Source organism: Mustela erminea, chromosome 9 (assembly GCF_009829155.1).
Source record: "Mustela erminea isolate mMusErm1 chromosome 9, mMusErm1.Pri, whole genome shotgun sequence".
Taxonomy (NCBI): Eukaryota; Metazoa; Chordata; class Mammalia; order Carnivora; family Mustelidae; genus Mustela; species Mustela erminea.
Genome location: NC_045622.1, coordinates 2,307,232 through 2,327,045, shown reverse-complemented (window position 1 = coordinate 2,327,045; position 19,814 = coordinate 2,307,232). Strand labels below are relative to the sequence as shown.

At 45.4% G+C, this 19,814-nt stretch overlaps 1 protein-coding gene across 1 annotated transcript; it reads left to right on the top strand.

Annotated features, from left to right (window-relative positions):
- The first annotated feature begins 1,058 nt into the window (after nucleotides 1–1,058).
- On the top strand, nucleotides 1,059–14,701 carry LOC116600316 (microtubule-associated protein tau-like). The gene is made up of 3 exons (XM_032360478.1): nucleotides 1,059–1,139; nucleotides 9,810–9,965; nucleotides 10,939–14,701. The coding sequence occupies exon 3, from the start codon at nucleotides 13,280–13,282 to the stop codon at nucleotides 14,201–14,203; it is 924 nt and encodes a 307-aa protein (XP_032216369.1). The 5' UTR covers nucleotides 1,059–1,139; nucleotides 9,810–9,965; nucleotides 10,939–13,279; the 3' UTR covers nucleotides 14,204–14,701.
- The last annotated feature ends 5,113 nt before the right edge of the window (nucleotides 14,702–19,814 follow it).

Here is a 19,814-nt window from a genome sequence, read left to right as displayed (position 1 = left end):
AAAATTTATATGTTTATTGGTGGGGGGGCACTGGATGAGCAGGGGCAGGGGTGGAGGGGCTGAGGGAGAAGGAGAAGCAGGCTCCCCGCTGAGCAGAGAGCCCAATGCAGGGCTCGATCCCAGGACCCTGAGATCATGTCCTGAGCTAAAGGCAGATGCTTAACCCGCTGAGCCACCCAGGCGCCCAAAATCAGCCTACTTTTATCAACTCTCTACATAGTTCATCCATCTGAGAGAATTTAAGTTCAGGGACTTCTGATGCCTGTCACTGCCTGTGTGTTTTTTTTTCCCCTTCATTTTACTACTTTCTTTGGGGTTCAAGAAATCAGTCTCCATCGACTGAAAGTCCCTTAGGTTCCGAAGCTCTCAGAGTCTTATCAGTTTTATTTTACATTTATTTTCTGGATGTGAGCAGCCACATGCAGAAACACTTTCGCATATGTCAAGCCTCTAGGTAACTACTAAACTGAGTCACGGTGTGTCACAGCAGCCACCTGTAAATGCTGTACCAAAGTTTAAAACTATTTTAACACAGAATATAATTAAGCAAATAATGATCTGAAAAAGAGTATTTCAACCTACCAACAACAACATTCATATGATTGCCCCAAATTGGGTACGGATAACCAATGCTCAAAGTACAAAATGTAACAAAATATACAGGACCTTACAAGCATTTTGTGCACACTTTAGCTTCTAATTTATCTGTTTTTTTTTTAAGCCAGAAAGTGCTTCAGGGTCATCGGCAAACATCTATCAGCCTTTTACTGTTAATTTGATAACGGGACTCCTAATGCAGAATTCTGGTCGACTGACTGGTGGATACGTTTTATCTTATTTAAATGACGGTGCTACAATCCAATTTTCCCCACTTCAGCTCTCTCTATAAATATGCACAAAATGTCACTTGATAGTGATTTCCCCTATTTCTCCTGCACCGCTTTTTTCACCAAAAAGTGGCTTTAAGGAGAAATGAAACTTACTGGTTTAGGATTAAAAACAGTTACATGTTCTCATCCAACTCATACGTCAGTGTTTCTAATTAAACTCTAACCTCAGAAATTTCTTCGTCTTGAATCCATCCTGTTGAGTGCTTACCAGACTGTTAGAGCACATTCCTTCCACCTTCATGCTAACAGGTAACGTGCCAGCTTATACGTCTCTATAACCATTCATTCACTGCAAACGGTATGCTTTGACTTTCATGTCCTTGAAACGATGAAATAATGCTCCTCTAATTCAGTTCCTCTTAATGTTTCTACTTTAAACAGAATGTACTATGAAAGTGAGATCTATGCATTTTTAGAAATTCTGAGCTGGGGATAGCACTTTAGTCAGAACAGTGTCAAATGTGGAACCCAAACAACATAATTGCTACTTTGAGGTTGAGGTTGATGTGACATTCTCTTGAATATATTTTAATGCTTATGCATATTTAAATTAAAATCTTAACCTCCTGGCATTCAAACCAACCAGCCATTCACCATCCAACTAGAGAGGCATGTCTGACAAATGAGATGACACCCAACAAAAATCACTTGTCTTGAATCCATGCTTCCTGCACAAGAGAGCTCTAAAAAGCCTTGTTGTTTGCTAACATTTTGACAGTGGATTCCGATATTAGCACAGCTTCTCTGACTGATTATACAGAAATAAGTCATTTCAAATATTTGTCCCTCTATGGAGTGGCTGCTCATTCCAAATGATGGGATGGTGTATATTCAAGCCATGACATCCTTCTTGTCTTATGATCCGACTTTTTGTAGGGCAAGTGAGTTTCTGGAGAATATGACTCCTTGTTCCAGGAAGACTGGGTGAAACAGGAGTCCTTGTGGGGTACACACCCCCCTCCCTAACACACCCCACCTGTGCAGAAAAGTCTTACAGGTTTTCTCCCTTTCTGACCCACACTGTCCACTTCAAAGCAGCAGGGCTCCCGCAGAGAAGTCTGTCTGTGGACGTGCCCAGGCCAGGCTGGCAGGTCAGACGCCAGAGCTGGTTTGGCTCCAACACGGTCTTGTCCTGACCCATTTGGGGCCTGTGCACCCGCAGGTGTGTTGGGGTGGAGGGTTCTCACCTCAAATCGAAGTGGCCCTCCCGTGCCCAGCCAGGTCACAGGGAGAGAAATAATCCCCGCCTCATCCGGCAGTGCTCTTCCAACTGTATGACCGTATCTCACGTCTGCCCCAGTGCTGGCTTTGGATGGCCACGCCCAAGTGAGCATTCTCGAGTTCGGCGGGAGGCACACGTGAAGGTTTTCGTGTCTGACTGAACCTATACTTGCAGTGAACAGTTGACATTGGAATTGGGAAGGTGCCAGGGGCCTCTGGCTCCGTTCCATACTTGTCGAGTTTCACGGCATCGACAAGTCATTTTAATTCCAAGTCACAGGAGTGACTCTGCTTCGTGGGATCCAATGCAGCTACTTAAACCCAAAATACGCCAACGTTCATGGCACGGAAATACGACCCTTCTTGCCAACTGCTTCTGTTTATTTACTTCAAGTCCCAATAAGCAGCACACATCACTCTCGCCACCCACGTTATCAATAGGACAAATTCATAAAGAGCCTTTCTTCAGCGAACGGAAATGAGTCTGAAGTCTGATTGAACTCACAGTGTCCGAGCAAAGGAGATGGGAAGGGGCAGAATGTGTTCTCCAATTTCAAGTTCGGGAAAGTAAGGGATACAAAAGTTAAGTGGCTGGTCTCCATTTATTCAAATCGATTTATTCAGGAGCAGAGCCAGAAATAAAGATCAAGTTTCCTGGCCCATGCGCTAGACCCCATGCTGCCTCACAGCTTTCAAAACGCTCATTTCCTTGGAAAAGGCTACCAAGCTTTCCCTACTACAATACTAGACTCAGAGCTACTGCCATCTGCTGACCGACCGAGGAAGGGCCTGCTTTCCCATCCGCACAGGGTCTCCCAGATGCCAAGGGGCTGGGTCCAACGGCCTCTGCAGGAGAGGAGTCAAGGAAGCAAACGAATTTAGAACACTTGCTTCCCCATCAAAGGACTGGTATGCCAACACTCTGATTATTTATAGAACAATGCAATGATGCGCTTTGCTCTTTGTACATGGGACGTCCTTGGGGCCATCTGTTTTCTTCTGCGGCCTGATTCTCACATCATCTTGCAGACTTGGGTCACCTAAACAGCCTTTCTTAGGACACAACACAGTCTGGGGAATGCCATCCATTCCCGTGTTGTCTGTCTTGTCTTTTACCCGTGTCCTGTGAGATGTGCTAGTTACCCTGCAAGGTGCCAAAGACAGAACCACAGAAACCAAGCTACGCAGCTGCAGTCCTGGGATGCTAGAAAACACCATAAAAGCATCCTCATGGGGGCATCTGGGTGGCTCAGTTGGTTGAGCGACTGTCTTCAGCTCAGGTCATGATCTTGGAGTCCCGGGATCGAGTACCGCATCAGGCTCCCAGCTCCACGGGGAGTCTGCTTCTCCCTCTGACCTTCTCCTCACTCATGCTCTCTCTCACTGTCTCTCTCTCAAATAAATCTTAAACAACAACAACAACAACAACAAACAAACAAAAAAAAAAACCACATCCTCATGGGGCTCGAACAATGAGAGCACAGGATCTTAAAGACATCTTCGACGGGCCTCCCTTTGTTCAGAGCCAAGCTATTCCTTCCCCAGAAAGCTGTCCATTGTCCTCTTTCACCACATCTACCCTTTACAGCCTGTCTCACGACAAAAGTAGCATTTTCCACACTCAACGAAGTTACGGTGAACACACACTTTGTGTTTCCATCTCCTTATCACAGCTGAGTTCACGGTATGATGTCTGCCTGTCTCTGGTGCTGATCCCTGTACTGAGTTCTCTACCTCTAAGATTAAAGTCAAGTTTAAATATTTGGAAATTTTTTTTTTTTTTGGATGAGAAAGACGAAATAATATGACACATGGTTACAGAATCACGTCCCCAGGAGCAGCTCACGCCGGAGCTGAGGCGTCTAGTCACATGAATGCTTTTTGCTTTAAGGTCTTAAGAAAAATTTCTTGCCTGTGAATGTGGTTCACAGACACCTTGGTTAGGAAATGTCAAATACAGAACTTATTTCTGATCTCTCAAGATATGAAAGCTGGTATTCATGAGAATGTAATTGTTCTTCTAAGGGAATTTGTCTGATTTTTACAGCTATTGTTTGAAGCTCACAGTTTGAAACTCAATTCAAAGACCATTCTTTGATTTTGGAAGAAATATCTGCATTTGTCCAGCCAAATCTTTGCAGGAAGATCTTACTTTGAGGTCATCTGGGGCAGAAATAAGAAATGGTGCTGTTTCCACATTTTTTTCAATATTAAAAGGGTGTCAAAAGTCACAAAAGACGTGGTGAGTACCAGCAGGGAAATACTGAAGAATTTGGAAACATTAAGAAGTTTTACTGACTCAGTGAAATCAGAACACTGTGGAATTTTAATTGAAATGTCTACAGAGAAAAAAACTCCTCCAGCCCAGAAACATGGCCCTCTCCTGTCCAGTGCTTAGTGAGGGCCTCCTGGATGCGGAGGATAAGACTGAGGTCAGGGAACACAGGAGGTGAGGAGCAGAGAGAAGGAGCGGGAGGTTGCCAAGACATCTGAACATCTCTGGTATGAGCCCAGACGCGGAGTCAGCTCTCTGGAGGGTTTATCTGAACGAAAACTAAACCATCAGACTTTCGGAGAAGCAGTAACAAGAACAAAATGTTCTTTAGCCTCGTTCTATTTAAAGCACATGCTTCTGTAATAATCTTTCACAGAATGATTATTCATACTTGCTTCTCTTTCTAACACGGTGGCAGTGCACCACCAGGAAGAACAGCAGTTGGATGGGAAAGTGCCTGTGAAACCTTTTTTCCCCGGACACCAGGAAAGTGAATTGGTTCAATGGCATTACTCATATTTTCTAGGTTATTTATGTTTTTATTTTTTCTATCCTTCCATTTTACATAATCTGCTATAAAACAGAATTATAACATCTTTTTAAAACATGTTATTTATTTATTTGAGAGAGAGAGAGTGAATACAAGCAGCGGGGAGGGCAGAGGGAGAAAAAAGAAGCAGGCTCCCTGCTGAGCAGGAAGCCCGATGTGGGACTCAACGCCAGGACTCTGAGATCACCACCCCAGAAGAAGTAGACGCTTAATGACTGAGCCACCCAGGCTCCCCGACATCTTATCTTTTAAATAAAGGCTATAAGAATAATTCCAAATGAACTTTCAGACCTTAGTACAAAATAGCACCATTTGTTTTAAGTAGAACATAATGCCACCTGCTGGAGCTTCCGACCTGGGGGAGTGACCGTAAGCGCGGGGCATAGCCTGACGGCGGAGCTGAGGACAGTTGAGAGCTCTGAGGACAAAGCAACCAAATTCCATGGAGCCAGTACCGGAGGGTGAGCTGTTGCCATGATGCAGTCTCTGCAGGTATGGAGAAGGTCTGTCTCCAGTTCTGCAGGAGAGGACTGAACCGTACGTATGTGTGTATGAGAAATCTTCCTGGCACTGAAGGAAAGGGCCACTGGCAAGGATTAGGGAGAATCGTTAAAGCTCATACAGAGCCAGAGATACCGCCTACCCCCACCATCTAGAAGAGCGAGATCATAGAGAAGATACGACAATCCTAATGCTATTTGCATGTGGTAACAGAGCTTCAAAAGACACCGTGAAAAAAGTGGCTGGAGCTGTGAGGGGAACCAGAGCCACCACTCCAGCTCGAGACTCCAGCGTCCGACTCCGAGCAAGTGAGGCAAGAACTCATGTCTGCTCTGTACCAACTTCTGGAAACTGAAGAGGAGGGAAACCTTCCCAGTCACTCAATGATGACAGCGTTACCCTGACAACAAAACTGGGGTGGGGGCGGGGAGGGGGTGGACTTGATAAGAAAACTTAACTAGAGACCAATATTTCTCATGGACTCAGATACAAGAAGTAAACACGATCCAGTACACGTAAATGAAGTAGTGCATCGCTATCAAGTAGAAATTATCCCAGCAACGGCAAGGCTGGTTTAGCATTTGAACATTTACAAATATAATTTACCATAGTAACAGATGAAAAAAGAACCACCACAGGATAATGTCAATTAAAAATACCAAAACAAAAAAACTCGATGAAATCCAACATCTATTTTTGATTTAAAAAACCTCAGTATATGAAGAAAAGATGAGAATTTGATTTTTAAAGTCTAAAAAAAAAAAAAACCTGTATAAAATATCTCACCTTTAGTTTTAAGAGACTAATTGCTTTTCTCTTATGGTCAAAAACAAGGAAATCTTATTTTGTCTGTTCAAAACTGTCCTGGAGGTTCTAAAGAAGAAAAATAATAACCCACATTCAGATGGGAAAGAAAAGAGTGAAACTGTTTTCAGACCACATGATCATTTATGTAGAAAATTCACTGGTATCTACAGCAACAACAAAAAAGCTATTAGAACTAGTAAGTGAGTTTAGGAAATTTGCAGGATACGAGATCAATACAGAGTAAATAAGCTTTATTTCTACAGACTAGTAGTGAACAATCAGAAATAAAAAATTGCGGGGCACCAGGGTGGCTCAGTGGTTAAGCCTCTGCCTTTGGCTCAGGTCATGATCTCAGGATCCTACAATCGAGTCCCACATCAGGCTCCTTTCTCAGCGGGGACCCTGCTTCCCCCTCTCTCTCTGCTGCTCCCCCTGCTGGTGCTCTCTCTCCTTCTCTCACTCTCTGTCAAATAAATAAATTCTTTTTAAAAAAATTGCACTTGTAATAACACAAAAAATACAAAGTGCTTATGAATAAATGTGATGAAAGACATTGAAGGCTAAAAGGAGTGATGAGAGAAATTAAAGAACAAATAAATGGAAATAAGATCTGTTCATAGATCAGAAGACTCAATAATGTTAAGATACTAATTCTTCACAAACTGCTCCAGAGTCAATGCAATTTTAGTTAAAACTCAGTAGGCTGTTTTACAGAAATTGGAAGTAAAAATTCTAAATTTTCATACGGAAATTCAGGGGATCTAGAGAAGTTCAAATAACCTTGAAAAAAATAGTTGGATGATTATGACATAACCTGACTACAGATTACAGAAGCCACAGTAATCAAGACTGTGATCCTGGCCTCCAAGGAGACCAATGCAACACATCAGGCAAATCAACAGAACAGATTAAAGACCTCAAGGATTGATTTTTTAGCAAAAACACAAAGATAATTCAGTGGAGAAAGAACAGTCTTTCCAAAATAAAACAATGTTGGGATAACGGGGTGGCTCAGTTGGTTAAGTATCTACCTTTGGCTCAGGTCACGATCTCAGGGTCCTGGGATTGAGCCCCGCAGGGCTCCCTGCTTAGTGGGAAGCCTGCTTCCCCACTCCCACTCCTCCTGCTTGTGCTCTCTCTCTCCCTCTCAAACAAATAGATAAATAACGTATTTTTTAAAAATTTAAAGTTTCAAAATAAAATGATGCTAAAACAACTGGATGTGCATATAAAAAGTGGTGAACTTTAATCCATACCTCATATCATGTGCAAAAGTTAACTCAAAATGGATCATAGCTATAAACATAAATTTAAAATTATTTAAGCCCCTACAGGAAAACAGGAAATAGTCTTTGTTATCTTGAATTAGTAAGGATTTCTTATATAAAAATTAAAAGCACCAATGTATACAAGAAAAAAGTGATGAGTCCCACGCCATCAAAATTAAGAAAATTTGGTCTTAAAAATTTCTGTTAAGAGAATGTAAAGGAAAGCCATTGGAATGGAAAACATTTGGAATACATAATGTTGGCAGAGAAGTTCTATCTAGAATACATACGGATCTTTCAAAGGAAGAAACAAAAGCTATACTAAATCTCTGGCAAAAATGTTGAACAGATGCTTAAGAAAGCATGAATGAATGAGCTCACTCCTTCTGCCCTTCCATGCAAAGTATGCATGTGAGCACACGGGGAGATGGTAGGCATCTACGTGTCCAGAGGAGAGGTCTCATTATGAGCCCCGCTTTGCTAACACCTTGATTCTGGACTTCCCAGCCTCCAAAACTATAAGAAATAAATTTCTGTTGTATAAGGAAAAAAAAAAAAAAAACAAGTTTGTGGATGCTACATAAGCCAGGAGAAGGTACTCAGATTATTAATCAGAGAAATGCAAAGTGCAGTGAGCGATGTCTACACACCAATGAGAATATTTAAAATTGTCACGCGAGCCCGCGCAGACAGAAGTGGGTCAGGTGCTACCCGGGAACAGTGCGGGTGCGGGTGTATAGAAAGGAGGGACTGTGAGGGTCAAGAGGAAAGTTTGGGGGGTGATGGATGGAGTCAATATCCTGATTATGGTGATGTTTCAGGGTACAAAAATGTCTAAACTTATAAAATTGTACATTTTCTAAACAGTTTATTGTAGGTCAATAATACCTTTTTTTGAGATTTATTTATTTGTTTGAGCCAAACAAACAACAAGCAGACGCAGCCAAGTGTTGTGAAGGGTCGCGTCCCCCATTTCCCTGGTAAGTACTCGCACAGATCAGTGAAAGCGCGTGCCCCACAGAAAGGTGGCTCACAGCAACGTTATGCGCAACAGACAAACCTGGAGACAGCCCAGATTTCCATCACTAGGCCAGCGAAGAACGGATGGTAGAGAGATGAATGACGGCTCGACGGTCCGAAGAAAACACCAACGCGACACAAACCACCACGGACCAGGCTCAGAAAGACCTTGCTGAGGGAAATGCGCCGGAGGAGGAGAATACACACCGCATGACGACATACAACTGTAAAACACTCACGCGAGCCCGCGCAGACAGAAGTGGGTCAGGTGCTACCCGGGAACAGTGCGGGTGCGGGTGTATAGAAAGGAGGGACTGTGAGGGTCAAGAGGAAAGTTTGGGGGGTGATGGATGGAGTCAATATCCTGATTATGGTGATGTTTCAGGGTACAAAAATGTCTAAACTTATAAAATTGTACATTTTCTAAACAGTTTATTGTAGGTCAATAATACCTTTTTTTGAGATTTATTTATTTGTTTGATACAGAGAGAGAGAGAGAGCAGAGAGGCAGGCAGAGGGAGAGGGAGAAGCAGGCTGCCCACCGAGCAAGGAACCTGATGTGGGACTTGATCCCAGAACCGTAGGATCATGACCTGAGCCAAAGGCAGAGGTTTAACCCACTGAGCCACCCAGGTGCCCCCAATAATACCTTTAAAAAAAAGGGAAAGCAACGAGTAACAAGAAATAAACTAGATAGGTTAAGATTTTACAAAGGAAATGGCCCCAATTATCCCCTTTCTGGCATCCATGTATGTTACACGGCCACTCTCATTTCCTTCCAGCAGAGGCACAGCGTCTAGACCACGGAATATTACCCTGCACTACAAAGAAATGAGCTATAAAGCCATGAAAAGACATGAAGGAACCTTAAAAGCTTATTATTCAGTGAAAGAAGCCAGTGTGAAACGGGTCCAGGCTGCGGGATGCCAGCTACACGGCATTCCGGAAAAGGCAGAACCATGAGGACAGGAGGAAGACCCGTGGTTGCCAGGATTGTGTGTTGAGGGGGAGGACAGGGAGGGCAGACAGACAGAGCACAGAGGGACTTCCTGCTGAACGGACTTCCCAAGTTAACAGTCCCTTCTCATCCTGACTGCGGTTATATAAACCTGGTAGACAGTGTTTCTGGAAGTTTAGAAAGGAAAGAGAAGACTGAGCATTAGAGACAGGTGATGATTTGGTATATAAAGGAAATCTGAAAGTAGGGGTTCCAGAGCTGGTGCGGTAGCTCACTAATACCACAACTAATCGTAAATTCTATTTTTTCCCTCTTGCAGTCTTACTTTGAACTTGGAAGGGGCGCCCTGTCTCGGTAAGGCACTTCGGCCTTGCACTCGGCTGCACTCGGTGTCCTCAACATCTCTGGGCAGGAGACCCGCTGTCTTCCATTACGATGGCAAGAGCCGGAAGTCTTGAGGGTACAGATGCGTTACGTATGTATTGATCAACTTTTTTTCCCCCTCAGTTGAAATGCCATGGATTATAGTTAACTGCGTGGCTCTTAAGGAAACTACTTGAAAATGAATCCTACATGGTTTGGCGGTGTGGGAGGGAGGGGGGAGCCAAGATTAATTAATTCTTCAATGTATATAAAGACTTTATTCTCTAAATTCTAAAGACAAACTTTGAAAAATACAAGCCTTGGGCCTCTAAAAATTGTGTCTAGTTCCCAGAATCTTAGAGTCTCCCTAGAAATGAACCTAGAATCTTAACACACAGCGCTGGCTGGCTTCAGACAGAAGGTGAAGAGAAAAAATTAAGTTTTCATGAATCAGTGTCTCCTGGAATTTTGCTTGTTGTCACTGTAGGGAGAGAGTAGCCCGTGGTAGGTGTTGTACCTCAGATCAGTTCTGTCCACAGAGGTAGCATCAGAGGGAACAGAAGCTGGCTGAGCTGAATTCAAAGGTCCTCAGTTTCCCATTGTAAAAAAGGATCCTTTACTAATTCTTTGATAAAAGGTTACTTTGAAATTTCATTAATTTAAAGCAAATTGAATATTATTGGAATTAAAGTATTATTTTAATTTAAAGATCAAAAATATTTCCAAGGACATAGTGGGCCTTTAAAGACTCATTGACAAGAAACCCATTTTTACATTTTTTTTTTTTACATCTTCTTAAAGATTTTATTTATTTATTTGAAAGTGAGAGAGCAGGGGGCGAGGTAGGGAGGGGCAGAGGGAAAAGCCCACTCCCGGCTGAGCAGGGAGCCCGATGCAGGACTGCATCCCAGGACCCCGGGATCGTGACCTAAGCAGAAGGCAGACGCTTAACCGACTGAGCCACACAGGTGCCTCAAGAAACCAGTTCTTAGGACTGAAATTTTACCATTATTTTATAATTCTAATTGAACATATTTTGCTTTCCCTAGACTAAAACAAGCTGTTGAATGATTTTTTTTTTTTAGGATACTTTGGGAATGGAATTATTTTCATTTACCCACAGATGCATATTAGAAGAATGAATGATCTTTCCCTGAAACCTCAAGAGACTGAAAATTTATAACTAAGCCCTTTAAAAGACCATCAGATTCTACTTTCAGGAAGAAAAGAAAAATGCTACAGAATTAAAAGGAAAATGTTCCAGGGAACAAGCTGTAATGTCTGACTTTCATGACGTCAGGCTGAATGGAGGCTCGCAAACATACCTGAACTGGGCCACGCGCCGGAGTTCACCTCTCCCATCCGCTCCGACAACACTGCATCCATCTGACCTTCACTAGATCTGACCCTAGGAAGACCCTACCAGGCAGCACCACTCACCGCGGGATCACCCAGGGAAGAGGAAAAAATACCCTAGAGCTCCGAACGCTGGCTGGTTGTGGGCTCCCGGCGAGAGTTCCAGAACATCTGTAGACCACCTTTACTGGACTAGACAAGAACAGGATGAGAAAAATATTAAAAACCCTTCCATTTCTAACATAGGGCTCTTCGAGAAATTTGTGAATAAAGGTCAGTGGGTGTTACAGATATAGATTGTCCTGAAAATGCCACTGCCTGACAGAGGGCGGGTGGTGGGTTTTCCAACCTTGGGACTTGGAGACTAGAGTAGGGCTACATACGTGTTCCCCGTGTACTGACTCGGCAAGCACTCGGCGGCAGCTCTCCTCCGCCCAGAAGAGCAACAGAGCACATGATGCCTGTGAGTACGGACTGGCAGTGCTGTGGGGCGCAGCCCTGCGATGCGAGCGTGTGAATGAACGAGGGCAGGATTACTGTGGTTGCTGCTCTGGGAAGACGTCCCCGGCATCCTTTCCAGGCATTCTTTATGCCCTTAGGGATAACAACTAATTTTAATGTGAGCGTAGGCTAAAAATTAATCATGAAAGCAAATACATTCTGCAAAAGACAACAGGCCAATACTGCATCCCTAAAGCAAACATTGCTGCGGTCGCTCCCTCCCGGCAGCACTCAGCTGATGGATCCAACCCGGCACCGCTGACCCGTGTTTCCAACGCCAGGTCCTTCCACAAACCCTGACTCGCGTACGCACGTATTGAAAGACCACTGTATCCCCGTCGCTAGATAAGGCACAGTGAATAAAGGTCAGTAGCACACAGCTTCTGGAGAGAAAGGACAAGCTACAGCGCAGAGGCACAATGTGGCTCGTGAAGACACGGGAGAGCGCACCAGGGCAGCGCGCACTCGATGGCAGTGGGAAGGGCTCAAAATCGCGTGCTGTTGGCGTGTGCACGGTCTGACCTAGTCCAGCAGCAAACCGTGCATGCACTTTGAAGAAGAGTGACGACGGAATTAGATTAGTGTTGGGATGATGGTTCTGGTGGTCTCACGAAGAAGATCAAGGCTGAGCGCCAAGTCCCTACAGGGAGCAAACTGACACTGACAGGAAGAGTGGGGAAGCAGGGTGAGCTAGGGAAGGGGGGCACCGACTCCCGTCAGGCCCCTCATTTCCAGGACCACACTGGGGTGTGACACGGTTTCTTAGCTGTTCTTCTAACTGAAGGATGGATGTAGTTTCAGCATCTTTGACTTTGTCTCCCTCTCACCCCAAAGGCCACGGCACAGCGTCTAGGTTTTAGCAACTGCTCAATATTTTAATGATACATTTGGGAAACAAGGAAATGACCACTGGATGAATCCACGGACCCAAGAGACCCGCTAGAAGCTAGAACTCTGCCAAGACTCTGGATTATCTAGTCCCAAGTGAACAAAGACATATCGGGGGACCACGGTGATGATCCTTGAACAGAGTCTCCAGGGATCAGTGCCCGCTCCGATAGGTGTCCCACGGCCCTTGCCACGTCTGAGTAATACAATTATGTCAGTCTACGCTTCCCCTGGAAAGCTGGCTGTAAATCCCCTAGAGGAAGGTGGAGGAGATCCCCGAATATATTTTCAGTGATGTCGCAGAGTCTCTTGTCTCGGGACCTGGTCTCCCCTCCGACCAATGGACTCCAGACCTGAAAACAGGCTCAAGTTAGGGAACTGAGAAAAGGGTCACAGCTTCTTTTTGAGGTAACTCCCTTCAGCCTCCTGGTGGTCAGCGTTTGACTGCTTCTGTTGGACCAGCTGAGGAGCGCCCTCGCAGATGGCCTGTTTTGCCGTCAGGGACACCACGTTCAAAACCCTTTGTAGGTCCGGGGCTTGGCTTCCGCGCCGCCAGGCTGGGTAGTAGGATAACCGCGGCCGACTAGATCCAGTCTTTAGCTCCACAGCTGTCCTCGGTGTCGCCGGAGTACGGTCGCGCCTCCTGCTCTCAGCAGCCGCCTCGTGGTCATCCCCGGAGGGATGGCCCGGCTTCCCGACAAGACCCGCAGGACCAGCAGCGCTGCTGGGGCCCTGCGCCCCTTCCCGCGGGACCGAGCACCTGCCGCTGGCCCCACAGGCCCCGTCCCTTCCAGGCACCCACTGTCCGGAGCACTTTGCGTCCTTCCTGCCGTGGCGAGTGTGGCCTTTCGACGTCGCTCAGGGGACGCGGACGTGAAGCGGGCAGCAAGGTGCCCACCTCCCGGAGAGCTGCTTCGGGTTAAACCCGGCACCCGGGGCAGCGTTTCCAAGTCAACCACTCTTTCCGCCCCGCTGTATGTTCCCGCCCCGAGTCAGCACCCTCAGAACACAGTCCCCCTCGCCCTCCTCTGGAACGAGGCGCGGAGACTCTCTCACAGGCTCATGGACGCTCCACCCAGCGGGGTTGTGCAACTGCCGCCGAGTCAGAGGCGTCGCGGCCGCGACACGGTGGAGCCTCCGGGGCGCCCCGATTCTGCGCGGCCGCCGGCGGAACAGGGGGCAGCGGGGCGCGCCGGCTCGTGCAGGGGTGCAGCTGGCGCAGACTCGGCGGGATCCGGAGGGACAAGGACACGCGGCCCGACCCTGCTGTCTTCGTCCCCGTGCGAAGCCCCAGGGCGTCCGGTTTCCAATCGCGGGAGAATGACCGCGACGCAGCCCGCCGGCTTCGGGGAGCGCCTGCCCCTCCCTGAGGCCGGCCTCGCTGTGGTCCCGGCTTCCTCCCACCGTCGGGGACGCTCTCCCGTGTGGCTTCCCCGCCCCGCACCCCTCCACGCTCTCTCCATGGACCCGCAGCGGCCCGGAGCCCAGCCCCGCGCACGTCCGCCTCCCGGCCCCGCGCTCCGCTCGCGCTCCGAGCGCCCAGGCTTTCCCTCCCGCCGACATGTGCTCGGCCGGGCCTGCGGTAGGACAGGCAGGCGGTGGTGACCCAACCTCAGAGCACCTCTGCCCTGACCGATCCTGTCGCCTGCTTCCCTCAGCTCCTCTCAGCCCACAGCCACAGCTTACCCCGACGGAACAGGACGATGCTGGCCTGCAAGACCTGAGCTCGACGGCAGGGAGCGCTAAGGGAGGATGGCCCCAGAACCGCCCCAGAGCCGCCCCAGAACCGCCCCAGAACCGCCCCAGGTCGGGCTGAAACTACAGTGACTTTACACGTCTGCCTCCATCCGACCCGGGCCGCCCCAGACCGCGGTCTGCAGCCGACGCAGACCCTGGAGAGGACGGGTGCGTGGCTCTACTCCGCGCACACTGCGGCTGGACAGAAAGGACCTTCCTTTTTTCTTTTCAAGTCATCCCTGCACCCAGCATGGGGCTCAGGCTCGGGACCCAGAGATAGAGTCGCAGAACTCCCCGACCAAGCCAGCCAGGCGCCCCGGACAGAAAGCCCTTGGAAGGGGATTCTGTCTACATCTCTGTGGTCTTCCAAGCTGCATGCCTCTTTTCAAAAGCCAGCTTTTGGCTTTGTTAATTTTCTCTATTGTTTCTTCCACTGACTTTTTTAAATCTTATTTTAATTTTCTCTATGGATTTACTTATATTTAATTTGCTGTTCCTTTTTCTAGTTTCTTGAGATGCACATTTAAGTCACTATTATTAGCTTTTATTTTTGTCTATTAGAAATATCGACACTTGTAAATTTCCCACTAATCACAGATTTAACTGCATCCGACAGGTTTAAAACTTAATATCATCCTTGAGTCATGGGTTATTTTAAAAGTTTATCTCTTACTCTAAAAATACTTGAACTTTTTAAGTGATCTTGGTATATTGCCTTCTTGCATAATTTCGTTGTAAGAACATATACTGAAGAATGTCAATCCTATGAAATATGTTGAGATTTTTTTTTTCTGACCCAGGGTATGGTCACTTTGAAAACTTTTCTGTATACTCAGAAATATTACTCTTCAGTTGTTTGATCCAGTCTTCTACTTATTTCATTTACTTCAGTGATTACAAGTGTTACTCTTTTTTAATGCTGACCATTTATTTTCTGTTTGTCCTAATATTTTCATAGGTTCTAATGGCTCTATCTTTTCCACATTTTCTCTGTTTCATTAGTTTTTGTTTTATGCATTTTTGGAAGCCATATTTTTTATTTGGGCCATCTGGGTGGCTCAGTGGTTTAAAGCCTCTGCCTTTGACTTGGTTAGTGATCTCAGGATCCTGGGATCGAGCCCCACATTGGGCTCTCTGCTCAGCGGGGAGCCTGCTTTCCCCTCTTTCTCTGCCTGCCTCTCTGCCTCCTTATGATCTCTCTGTCAAATAAATATATAAAATCTTTAAAAAAATACGTATTTTTTTTATTTTAGAGCAGGGGGAGAGATCGAGCACACAAGGGAGGGGAGTAGAGGGAGGGGGGAGACACAGACTCCCTGCTAAGCACGGAGCCCAACCTAGGACTCTATCCATCCCAGGATGCTGAGGTCATGCCCTAAGCCAAGACCAAGAGTTGGATGCTTAACCAACTGAACCACCCAGGTGCCCCTGTTTTATGTATTTTGAGTCTGGGTTACTAGACTACTTTAGTCTCTGTTATTGCATGAGTAGCATACAAATTAAGATTGTAACTGGAAAACTGTATTTTGATCAAATTTCAATCTTTCCAATAGTCCTTGTATTTACTCCAAGTTGTATGTTGGTATTAACTCAGCTTTGTCAGACTTCTATGGGACATAACTTATGCTCTATCGCTTATGATAGTCGTTGAGATTTTTCCAATTCACAAACTCCTTAACTGGAGTTTCTATACATATATAGATCCGTATAATTACTGACATATTCAGTTTTAAATCTACCATCCTAAAGTTTCCTATTTACACTACCTGTTTTTTGTTCCTTTTTAATCCTTTCTTATTTAGGATTTTTAAGTTTTTTAATTTGTTTTCTTCTATTCACTTTTAATTTTTTTTGGCTAATCTAAGTATTAATACATGCATCCTTGACTTATTAGACCTTATTTTAAATTAACACTTTCACTACTACCCAGACAATGTAAGTAATTCACAACCTGAACTCGATTTTCTTATTTTCATGTATTTGACCTCTCTACATATTTTAAACCCCACAAAACATCATTATTATTATTTTAAATAGTGCATATTCTTTTCTTTTGACCTCCTTGATGACATCTTTTCTAAACTGTTTTAGTGTGGTCACCCCAAGATAAATCTGATTTTTGTTTACAAAGGACTTTATTTGCTTTATTCTTTGAAGGAAAAGAATTCTAAAGCGGCACTTACATTCTTCTCAAGTGTTCTAGGATAACATCTCCTTGTCTTATAGTTTCTACTGTTTCCAAGTTTGCTGTCTTTTTATTTCACCCTTGAAGGAAACATGACTATTTATATAGCTGCTTTCCAGATCTTCCTGTTTTCAGCTTTGTGGCCAAACCAACAATGAGCCTGTGTGCACGTGTATGTGTGTGTGTGTGTGTGTGTGTGTGTGTGTGTGTTCTTTTATTCATTTGAGATATTTTCAAAGCTATTTGAAATAGGGGCTTGATAATTCTTTTTTTTTTAAACTTTGTAAAAATAATGGCTTTTTATTTTCACTGAGTACTGTTTCTTTTAACTCTCTGTTGCTCTCCTTCTAACACTAATTACAAAAACTTCCAAACTTTTCACTATGTTGTATCTAACCCTTACAATCTTTTCTTTTTCATTCTTTATATTCTTTGGGCTTCAGTCTGGGAATTTCTTGCTGAGCCACCTTCTTGTTCACTAATCCTTGGTTTTATGGTACCTAACTGCTATTGTAATTTTTCTTACATTCTTAATTTCAGTTACTCTATCTTTTTCTAGAGTTTGTATTATTTCAATAGGTTCTAGTTCTCTGGATAAATTCTCCATTTTTTCCCTCTAGTTTTCAACACATTCATTGTAGTTATTTTGGAATTTTGTGCCTGATAATTATGATGATCAGACTTCTTATAGTTGTTTTACTGTTGTCTCTGACTTTTTTCTTCTAATTATCTTTTTTTGTCTTTTCTTCTTTTTCAGCCATTTTGTTCTACTTTCTTCTGTGACATATTTCCATTTTCAATTTGACTTTGGAGATTAAACAAACAATATAGTGCTAGTGAGCCGTACGATCTCCCTCTGCAAAAAGAATTTAGCATAATTCTTACAAGTCACTAGAGTATGACATGATCCTGTCTCTGTGGTGTAGTCTGGCGTTCAGGCTCTGTAGCCCTGTGCTAGTTGTATTCTTCCTACGCGTCTGAATATGCTCTGTGCATTTCCATGGCGTCTCTCTTACTGCTAAGGTTAGCAGCCCTTTAAGGTTCTTAGTTGGGGTGTCTTCCTGAGCCCCACATTTCTGTGTGTGTGAGAAGGACCTCTACCAAGGCTTCCGCAGTACTGAGAGATGGGAGAGCTCTCTGCCTTCTGGGTGCTGCACACCAAACCCATGCGGCTGGGGAGGCGACACATACTCTGGGCAAACCCGCACATAGGACTTGAGGCTCACTTCTCTGCAGGGCGCTCCCTCTAGGATAACTTCCTCTCCAGCTCTGGCTGCCTCAGTCTCCCTGAACTCTGGACGCATTCTCCCCATCACAAGATCGGCACAATGCTAGACCATGACTCCCTCTTTTGCCTTCACCCCCATCACCAAGAATCAGCAGATGAACAGGTGGGGGTACATCAGAGGCCAATGCAGAGCCCACCTTGATGGAAATTCCTCTTCTCTTAGGTCTGGTCTCCACAAACCCAGGCTGCTGTGATTGTTCTCTGAAGAATTCACACAGCTGCTTTGCTTTGTTTTGTTTTCGTTTTCCATCCAGATTTTACATATACTTCCTGCAGGAGGATTTCTTTGATACACGCTACCCCCTCGCAGACAGAAGCAAAATTCCCAGCTCAGCTTTTAAAGAGATAAACTGTAATACTGTTTGCTTCCAATTTAGTATCTCTTAAGTCTAGACATATTTGCTAATTTTGTGCTTTGTTATCAAAATTCCAAAATCCAGAGATATTGTGAGGAATGCTAAAACTGCCCACATTTTTGGTCTGTGGTTCCAGCCACATACCAGAGCAATTTTTCATATTTGATGACCCCTCTGGGGAGAGCGTGTTGGCTGTTATTGCCCAATGAGGAAAGGTTAAGAGGAAAACCACAAGCAGAAATATAGTAAGTTCAGGAAAACTGCTGGAGCCACTCCTGTGCGCTGTGATACAAAAGAGGGCCTTCCTGCACCCTGGGTGAGCGTCAGGACACTCTGCAGAGTCCGTCCCCAAAGCACAGCATTGACATATGTGCACACTGACAACACGGAGTTTAACGATCTGGAATGAAAAACGAGGAATCTGATGTGACTGGAGAGTCAGCAAGTGTGGATGTTCTTTTCTTCTCAGCTCCCTCCCACGCGCCACCTTCCAATTCTACACAGCACTCCCTACTGCAAGAGAAACCGAGAATTCTTCTTCAGTGTTTAATTTTAATGACAAGTTTTTCACCTTTGTGAAAGCTTTGGGAGAGCTGGAGGACCTTAGCAGGGACCAGCTAACTTCTCTGGCCCCACGAGAAAGGGAGAGGGCGTGGATTTGGAGGGTAGCAGGAATGGGTCATGAGACCATGTCTTAGAAGGAGAGGGCGGATAGGGCCGCGTCAGGTACGGAGCAGGTGGGGGTTAGGATATTTCCTTTCTGGATGACGTCAAAACCCACAGGCACCATCTCCCTGAGAGCAGCAAAGTGAAAATCAGAAGGAAACAATTGCATTAAACAGGAAAAAGACAGGAGGCAACAAATGGATGAGAGACAAATCAAGGGGAGTTCAAGGGAAAGTAAGCAAGGAACACACCACGGGCTGCGTGGAGAAGCTCGGAGCTTTACTCCTAAACGAGCCATACATACTTCTCCACTGTGCTCTGGGCAGCCCATGGAGGCAAAAACGTATGTGCACAGGGTCAGACTGAACATCGGTGGTCACCCCGGCATCACGACCCCACTGAATGCTCTAACATTGAGGAGGGCTGAACAGGTGTCCATACGCTGCTTAAGTCCATCTGTGATAGGCTTCCTAGACGTCAGTAACTTTGTTCTGGCTCATTCCTGGTAAAGACAAAGATCCTAGTGGGGCCCTTCCTCATTCTCTCTCCTCATACCTCCCACCTGCCTTTCCCTCATCTGCCTTCTTTCTCTTTCCCGTATTTGTATCCCCTCCTTCTGTCTCTCACATGACCACATTTGAAAGCCACCAGCCTTAAAAGCTAGGAAAAGAGCAAAGAGAATCAGCAAAGAGGGACGGGGATTGGGGGCAACAAGAGCTCCATTCGTAAGGACCATCTCTGCTATAGCCTAAAACATTTTCATACAGCTCTCATGGGAACGCCCAATCGCGAGAAACTCAGCAGGACAGCCAGCTTATTCCGAGCAGGATCAGTTACGATGTTTCAACAATTTCTCTCAGGGAGCTGAAATCTGCCGGTCTCTAACCTTAGGTCACTGCATAGAGAGGCCAGTGGCGTTAATGGTGCTGCGAGATGCTGAGGTCATTCAGCCCCACTGAAAGACACGGAGTCCTTCTGTATCAA